This window comes from Acomys russatus, chromosome 10 (genome assembly GCF_903995435.1).
Source record: "Acomys russatus chromosome 10, mAcoRus1.1, whole genome shotgun sequence".
In the NCBI taxonomy this organism is placed as follows: domain Eukaryota; kingdom Metazoa; phylum Chordata; class Mammalia; order Rodentia; family Muridae; genus Acomys; species Acomys russatus.
In genome coordinates this window covers 18,870,394-18,879,730 of record NC_067146.1, presented here as the reverse complement: position 1 = coordinate 18,879,730, position 9,337 = coordinate 18,870,394, and the positions used below count along the sequence as shown (strand labels likewise).

Genomic DNA, 9,337 nt, shown 5'->3' with positions numbered 1-9,337 from the left:
ATGGTTTGTTTGTTTTTTGCTTTGTTTTAGTGTTTTGGTTTGTTTGTTTTTGTTTTGTTCATTTGTTTGTTTGTTTGAGACAGGGTTTCTCCTCTGTATAGCCTTGGCTGTCCTAGACTCACTTTGTAGACCAGGCTGGCCTTGAATTCACAGCAATTGCCTGCCTCTGCCTCCCGAGTGCTGGGATTAAAGGCGTGCGCTACCACGCCCGGCTCCCTCTCATATTTTGAAAGCTTTTGCTGAGCCCCGAGTTAGCCATTCACTAGACACTTTAAGAACAATTACTAAACTTGCAGGGGTACTGCTTTATCATTAAAAAAAAAAAGAAACCTAGCAACTCACAAGGACAAAATCAGTAACACATTCTGACCCATACTTCTTAAGTGAGATACAGTTTGCTGTTGAAACAGCAAATTCTCTGCTAAGAAGGGTCCCCAGTCCTCATTTTCTGAATAAGCAATGCATAAAGAAGCCTTACTCTGAACTGAGCTCATCCGGGAGTGTGTCCACCTCTAACGCCAGGGTGCATGTGTAAATATACACGTGTTCCTTATGTAAATACGGGATGTCCCCAACAACAGCCTCTTGCTTCCTTCACTGAGGGAAGCACTGCCTTGGGGACTATCCCAAGTGCATCCCTTACTTGCTACAATAGAATCTGCTTCACTCTCATGGCAGGGTTATGCTTATCATCTCCGTGCTCATCGGAGGACCCAACCCTTGTTCTCTGTTACCAGTGTGTCTACTTCACCTAACCTCCTGTTACACTATCTGTTGGTCGTGTGTTCCATTGGCATTTGCTTCAGAGCAACAAACAGCTCCACTATGCGTCTCTGAACTTTAGCCCAGCAGAATCCCTCTCTAGTAGATAAGATGACTCACAAATATTAATTACTTAATACTCTCAATATTTAAGAACTATTTAAATATCGATTTAATACCAAATACTTATGATCAAGACAAAAAGGCCCCTGTCTTTGAGAGAATAAATTCCAGTAGGAGAAAGAATAATCAGAAACACAGGTAAAATAGATTGTGAGTTTTTCAAAGGGATTTTTGGGGAGCAGGGCTTTGGAACTGAAGGTAAGTCCAAAGTCAGTCTCAGGAGAGGATGGGTGTATAAAATGCTTCCAAGAAATTGAGTTTTCTGGCATGCACAAACATTGTGGTCTTTGGTCCCCTAATAAGGGCCCTGAAGCTAGACAAAAAAGCAAAGCAAAAAATAAACACAGGACAAAAACTGCCTGATGACAAATAGTCCTTACTTGTGTGGTAATTCAGGGCATCCTTCAACAGGGACAACTGAGGACTTCACTGGGGCCAGGAGACTCTGAGCATCCCGGCGAGTGAGCAGGCGAGGGGTGTCTTGCTCCCAGTAGATTCCGTTAATTAAACAAGTTGTATAGGGCGCAATCTGTAAAGCAAGTTACATGTTCAACAAAACAGGGTGTAGCTTATGTCAGTACCATGTACTGAAAGAACATTGTGTTAGAGCTAGCAGTAAAACCTTAAGCAGATCATCAGTGTTGCTCCTACAGAATATTTTGTTGTCCAAGTCACCTGCCATCTTCTGAGGAAAATACTCACCCATAGAATTACTCCATGATCAGATATGAATATAATAAATATATCCTTATTTTTCTGTAATACATTGCATAGGTAGGAAAAATAAAATAGCAAAGATTCAAGTGACCTAGAACTCTTGTTTCCAGTTCAAACGCCATAGAACATCAGTCTAGTCATACTCAACCTCTCTGAACCCTATTGCTCTTATGTGCCGGATGAGGATAACAGTCTTCAGGGTGCCTTGAGTCACATGACCTCCCTGGGGAACTGCTGACACACACACATGTACATGCACACGTGGCAAGTGCATCACTATCAGTTTCAGTACACATCTGCATCTGATCACTAATACTTAAGGTTCAAGATAAAATTAGCAATGGCAAGTCAATGAAGGGGCTCACCATTACCAAAGACTATCTCTCACTCTCAGTATTCCTCATTGCCTATAGTTCTAGGCAGTTGTCTAGTGCAGTTGTCACCCCGAAATCATAATATCCATACAAGCAACACTGAGCAGGCTGAGCAGGCTGATATATGTGCTTGCACGCTGACCGTCCCTGAAGACCCAGCCTTTGCACTGCTTACAGGAAGTGAAAGCTTCAAAGGGTAGGCCCTGGTGCGAAGTCTTCAGGCCATTGGATTATGCCTTTAAGAGGAGACTGAATGGCAGTCTCCCCTCTACCTCTCTTCTCTCTTCTGTTCTGAGATGCTTATTCCAAACAGCTGGTCCTTACCATCCCTAACCCTCAGCCAAAGCAGCGAGGCTTCCTGAGCTTTGATTTAAACCGTTCCCAAAACTGTGTGCATGAATAAATCTTTTCTTTTTAAAAAGTTGCCTTTGAGTATTTTGTTGTAAGTATGTAACACTGACTATTAAGAAGGAATTGTTGGGCTGGAGAGATAGCTCAGCGGTTAAGAGCACAGGCTGCTCTTCCAGAGGTCCTGAGTTCAATTCCCAGCAACCACATGGTGGCTCACAACCATCCACAATGAGATATGGTGCCCTCTTCTGGCATGCAGGTGAATATGCAGGCAGAATACTCTATACATAATAAATAAATAAATATTAAAAGAAGGAATTGTTACTAGGAAAATGTTTAGGCACTTAGAACTGACTGGCGAACAGAAGTCAAAAGCAGAAGAACAAAAATCCCCAAACAGGCTGGGGGTGTCAGTCACTGGGAAAGTACCTGCCTGTCACACACAGAGCTCTAGCCTTGTCCTGGGCATCATAAGCAAAGTTACAAGTAGTCTGCAGGCAAAGCGGTGGCTTGTGCTACACTGCCGGTACTCAGGAGACAGAGACGGAAACTTTGAGAGTTTAAGGACAGCATGAAATACAAATGAATTAGGAACAAACCTAGGCAGAGAAGGAGCCTGTCTCAAAAAAAAAAAAAAAAAAAAGAAAAGAAAAGAAAAGAAAAAAAGAAAAGAAACAACAACAAAAAAAAAGACAAGTAATAAAGGATGAGGAAAACAAAAGAAAAAAAGGAGGCAGAGATGAAGTGGGGGTGAGAGGGAAGAAGAAAGGAAATAAAGGTAGGAAGAGGAAAAGAAAGAGGAAAAAGAATGTTTGAAGTAGAGCATTTCAAAAGAAAGTCTGAGGAGCCAGGCAAACAAACATTTCCTAGAGTTGATGGCTACAATGTACTCCCAGTGTGGTGATGCATGGTGAAGCCATGGGAATGGAAAGAAGAGAGTTCAGAAACTAAAGCAACCAGAAGTATGCAAGACTGACTAGGAGAAGCGTCGGGTAGCATGCTTCCTAGGCATAGGAGAAGCATCAGGTAGCATGCTTCCTAGGTAAGCCATGCTTCAGACTCCAATGTACAGTTGATGATAGCAGCCACCTGACAGAGGTAGAGCTTCCCAAGCCTGGATGAAGGTGTCCAAAATCTGGCACACTGTGCACAAGATGCTTGTCTCAGAGCTTTTGGAGTTAAAGGCTGTCCTGATGGGTTTTGGTTTTGCCTTGGTCCAATGACTCCTTTCTTCTTGCCGGTTCCTGCCTTTTGGAATGGAGTACATTCCATGAGGCTAGCCCGCTATTGTACCTTAGAAATATCCAGCTTGGTTTTTATTTTATATGCCTTTGCAGCCAAAAATGTTAAACTTGAGTTCCAAGTAAGACTCTAGAATTTGAATTAATTGATATGTTAAGACTTTGGAAGTAGGCTGGTCATGGTGGCACACGCCTTTAAGACCAGCACTCGGGAGGCAGAGATAGGCAGATCTCTGTGAGTTCAAGACCAGTCTGATCTACAAAGTGAGTCCAGGACAGCTACACAGAGAAACCCTGTCTCAAAACATCCTTCTGCCAAAAAAAAAAAAAAAAATGACTTTTGAAGTATTGGGTATGAAATGCACATATGTTATAAATGTGAGGAGATAAGTTTTATGGGGCCAGGGACATAATAGTGTAGTTGAAATACAGTTGTCCCTTGAAGTCACATAAAGATTAACTACCCAAATCTTAAGTTCATGGTATTTAGAGACTAGAAACTGAATGCATCTACACTGTTAAGAGATGGGGCCTTTGGAAAGGGATTGAATTAGATTAGAGAATGCAACAGCCATTATGAATCCTCGTAGTTTACTTAGAAGAAGGAAAGAGATGACACAGATGGAGATACACATGTCCTCCCACCATAATGTGCTGTAGCCAGTGGGAACCCAAGAAAAAGCCTGAACCATGCCTTGTTCTCCAGGCTTCCCAGGAGGTAAGCTAAATAACCTCTTTTCTTTACCAAGCCTTGGATCTTTTATTTTAAAGCCAACTAAGATGCTAGCTCAGGTTGTAGTTACAGTTTTCAGCCATAGAAAAGATAACTGGGAATGTTGCTCAGTGGTAGAAAATTTTCAAAGATGTGAGAAACACTAGTTTCATTCCCTCATACTGAAAAAATAACTTTAAGAAGGTTAGGACACATTTGTACTAAGACCAAGCCTCAGATACATTGTATTTTTGCCAACAGTGCTAACTGGCATAGGCTAACACAGAAACAAGGCTCTCCAGGAATTGGTTTAGAACTGATGAGAAATGCATGCTTAGAGAGACTGTGAAGCAGTGAACATGTTCACAGAAACTACCAAAACCAGTAAGCAAAGCCCACCTCAACCAGGCATTTCACCATAGAGCCAACTACTAAAACCAACAGATGAGAACCAAAGAACTCAGTCAGTCCTCCAAGGACCTGAAGAGTCAAGGGACACATTCACAGTTTCCCACTCAGAAAACAGCTTCACTGTGGCATGTCATAGCAACCAAATCAAAGGCACGTAGAGACTCACATCTGTATTAAAACGACTTGTGTAGCGCTCGGGGTATTTCTCATATTCCGCAGGATCATACAGACCATCTGTTTTCCTGACAAGATGATGATGGCGGCTTAACACCGTCCCATACACTTTCCTGAGGTCTTACAAAGAAAGAGGAAATTAGTAAGGTGAGTGACAAATGATAACGATTTATGGTGATAAAACATCAGCACAAAGACTATTAAGAACAGTTAGAGGTAAGGTCTTCCCTCGCCCCTTACCTCCAGTTTTTGAAACTTCTTTTAATTCATGAGGCTCTACATACTCACAAGGTAGCTCATTAAAGACATCTTGGGCTCCCTGTAAATAGAGCATGGGTACAAGAACCAAACCTCAGCAGGGGCGTGGCTAACACGAGGACTCACAGTTGCATCGGTCCACTGGATCTGCCTTATAACTGGAATCGCAACCCAGAGGTAAGATTCTGCAAGCAGCTTTGGCTTCAGTTGTGTTATGATGGGCTGCCATTTTAACTGGTTCTTCAGAACATCAGTGTCGAGAAGTGCGGGTGCAATGTATGTCTATTTACCTTTTTTTTTTCCTCACTATAGAAATTACTTTAAGTGGGAAAACTGTGTACGACCGAAAGAAAAGGTCAGATGCATGCTTTGCAACATAACACTAATAGAGGCTATGTTTGTGAAACATCTGCATTAAAGACCTATTCTTCAATTACAAGTTTCTCCGGGGAGATTACAGATGCAACTGCAGCACCACTCCAGAAAGAAGTCTTACTCTTCCTTAGTTATCAGCAGGGCTCCAAGTACTTAATGAAGGAACAACATAGCATCTGAAAAATAGTGCTTTATGTCATTAGCACGCAGTTATCAACAGAAGAGGGCCAAGAAGGAAGGAGGCAGGGGAGATGGGAGCGGAGCGTGAAGGGACACTTCCTTCAAGCCTCTGATGCAGTGGTTCTCAACCTTCCTAATGTTGCAGCCTTTAAATATCGTTCCTTGTGTTATGACGGAGCCCAACCATAAAATTATTTTCATTTCTATCTCATAACTGTAATTTTTCTGCTGCTGCTGCTATGGATTGCAATGGAAATATCTGTGTTTTCTGATCCCTGTGAAGGGGTTGGTCGCCTCCACAGGGGTTGTGACCCACAGGATGGGGATTGCTGCTCTAACCGATGAAATAGGCTAAAAGCAAAGAAAATACTAGGGCTGATGTTGTTCTTTGCTACAAGAAAAACATATAACAACAACAACAACAAAAAACATATCCCAGGGACTGGAGAGATGGCTCTGTGGTTAAGAGCACTGGCTTCTCTTCCAGAGAACCTGGGTTCAATTCCCTGTACCCACATGGCAGGTCACAATGTAACTCCAGTTCTAGGGTATGTGACACCCTCACACTACTGCACTTGAAATTAAATTTAAATTTAAATTATTAAAAAATATCTCAAATTGAATGGTCACTCATTCAATTTGAAATGCCCATGAAATGTTCAGCATTTCAGATCGCTTTCCCAAGAAGGCAGGTGAAGTTACCTTTGATACGTTGCCAGTCCCCGTGAATACAAATGTTAAGGGTCCTATTGACTTTGGCATTAAGCCCAGAGATATTTCATAGCCAGCATCACGAACAGCCTGGACAGCCTGACTGCTGTTCCTGTAGTTGTGAGCCATGCCAAGGTGCTGAAAACAAGTATACACATTTCACATCAGTCCACTAGCTCAAATATGTTTCTGTGCTGAAAAGGTAATAAGTTTCTAATAAATAAGGAATCTCTCACCATAAAGGGTGTGTGATGTCCCAAAGCAAGAAGCCTTAAACCCATTCCATGTAAAATATTGATCATTCCTGTCACAGAACCAGATCAATAAAAAGACCATTAATTGAGTAGAGTTGAATAACAATGCACAAAATCAATTCTGTTCATAGGCTTTTAGCAGAAGAAATAATACATTTTTCTCTTTGTCCATGTGACATCTGCTCAGTGCCATAAGGAACCAAAGACTATGTTACCTCAGAGTCAGAAGGGACCTCAGGACACCCTGCTTGTGTCCTCTACCTTCTGTCAAACACCCTCACCCATCTACATCCTCGTCGGTTCTTCTAACTCTGGCTCTTTTCAGCAAAGGTTAATCTCTCCTCACGTCTTCTGACCACAACCTGTCCTGGCCCTTCACAGCAGGGAACCCATTCTTGACGGCCCCTCCCTAGAGTTCTTCTCCATAGGTTCATTCTCACAGGTGTGTAAAGACACTCTCACCTCCCATACCAAAAGCAAGCAAGCAAGCAAGCAAACAAACCATGTTGGCCTAGGGGTCCTAACAGATATGTGTGGCTTATGTCACTAAACTTGCTGCACTTTTCAGATCCCAGTTTATTGGTCAGAATTACTTGGCAATGTAGACTTTCTTAGGCTGACTCTCATTTCCCCTCAGTATCACTGACTTGAATGTATCCTTCCTTCCTGTCTTACTATAGCCCAGGCTACCCTTGAACTCACTAGGTAGTTCAGGCCAGCCTCCAGTCTCAGTCTCAGTCTCATTGTGGTGAGGTACAGCCAGACCCATGTCCAGAATTAATCTTATTTTCTTTAAGTACCTCTCTGTGTGTCTTGTCTTGTTTTTTGTTTGTTTGTTTGTTTGTTTCTTGTTTCGAGACAGGGTATCTCTGTGTAGCCTTGGTTGTCCTGGAACGCACTCTGTAGACCAGGCTGGCCTCGAACTCAGAGATCTACCTGCTTCTGCCTCCAGAGTGCTGGGATTAAAGGCTTGCGCCACCACCACCTGGCTTCTCTGTGTGTGTTGTATTATCATTCGCACTATTCTTTTTGGGGCTCCATTCTCTTAACATCTTCATTTTCCCTTAGATAATCTCATACAGCCTAAATGTAACTACTTTCTGTGTATGGATGATCCCCAAATCCATACTTCCAGCATGGAATTTTCTTTTTATTTCGTGATGTAGCCAGTCATCTTTCTTATGCCTCAAGTGGGGTGTTCTTGGACATCTAGAACTCAGCAACCTATAGCAATGATGCCACTATCTATTCTCCCTTTGTTTATAGGACTAGAAAATTCCATGCCTTTCCCAATCCCTCTGTCACACATACAACTCTACCCAGGTTTCTTTTACCATTTTGCTGAAGACAATTTTCAAATAAATTATTTATATACAATAAAATGCAATTTGAAGTGTTTAGTTTAATAACTATCAACAAACAGTCACACCCATGTATCACAAATCTAAGATGGAAAGTATTGCCACTGCCTGTATCTTTGGTTTTATGTAAATGAAATTATAAGCACATACTCTACTGTTTGTCTCATTTCATCGAGCATATTTTTTATTTATCAATACTTTGTTTCTTTTATTGCTGCAGTTTTCAATCTTATGGTTATATCACAATCTGTTTATCAATTTATTTCTTAATGTACTTTGGGTTGTTTCCAGACTATTACAAATTTCTATTAAAAAAACTTTTTTGTGGCATAGACACACAATATGTTCCAATACATTGCACCATATGATATGTGTATGTGTCTAGCTTAAATGGAATGACACATGGGTGATAAACTATCTATCAAGAATCCTAGTGCCCCAAACAATATAGGCTACAGCGCCTGCACTTGGTTGCATTCCAGAGCTTGAAGGTAAGACCCTGTTGATTGAGACACCATATATACCAGACACAGGACTTGAAGGAGTCAAGCTGGAACTGACCTGGAAGCCTCTCCCCTGAGGACGAGCTCTGATAGGACGGGGAGGTGTTGTGCAAGCTTCCAAGAGAGAAAAACAAGCAGTAGACCTGCTCAGCTGTAGAGTCTACAAACTACAACAATGGCTGGTCCAGCAATGTATTCCCAGTGAGACAACAGTCCACTTTTATATGAGGGATAACCAGCAGCTGTCTAATTACACTGAAGGCCTGAGCAATAAGAGGGGATATATTGGTGTCACTATAAACCTAGCCAACTACCCACGGCTGGAAGGCACATTGACTTCAGACTTTTTGGAGACTTTACTATTGTCATTTTCCAAAAGCAATATAATTTCTAACTGTATTATAAATCTTTATCCTTATCCTCACTAATAGCTATAGCTGACCTCTCATCAAAGAAGCTTTTTTTCAGTGGATAGAGACTATATTGGAGACCCACAGTTAGTCAAAAGCAGAGAATAAGTGACCAACCAACCATCCTTTAGTCATAACATCTATAGTGTAACTCTTACACCTAAGGCTCAAGAAAAATTGTGGAAGACAAAAGAATTGTATGAGCCATGGAAACAGTTGTCTGCTGCTAAATACTGTCTTCTAGACATGAATGGAAAGCTGTCCTCATGAAGCAACAATAAACTGGCTGCCTAAACAAGTCCTGTATAGTGATAGCTCCAGTTGCCATGCCAACAAGCATGCCTAAACAAGTCCGCATAGTGATAGCACCAGTTGCCATGCCAACAAGCATGCCTAAACAAGTCCGCATAGTGATAGCAC

At 41.8% G+C, this 9,337-nt stretch overlaps 1 protein-coding gene across 2 annotated transcripts in view; it reads right to left on the bottom strand.

The window, feature by feature from the left end:
- Nucleotides 1-9,337, bottom strand: part of Aass (aminoadipate-semialdehyde synthase) — a 55,849-nt gene that overhangs the window by 29,816 nt on the left and 16,696 nt on the right. For both annotated transcript variants that reach the window (XM_051151862.1, XM_051151861.1), the window contains exons 4-8: nucleotides 6,626-6,693; nucleotides 6,381-6,527; nucleotides 5,106-5,184; nucleotides 4,858-4,985; nucleotides 1,266-1,414 (exon numbers count right to left, since the gene is read on the bottom strand). In XM_051151862.1, the coding sequence (XP_051007819.1) occupies nucleotides 1,266-1,414; nucleotides 4,858-4,985; nucleotides 5,106-5,184; nucleotides 6,381-6,527; nucleotides 6,626-6,693 (571 nt within the window). The remainder of the gene's footprint in view (nucleotides 1-1,265; nucleotides 1,415-4,857; nucleotides 4,986-5,105; nucleotides 5,185-6,380; nucleotides 6,528-6,625; nucleotides 6,694-9,337) is intronic.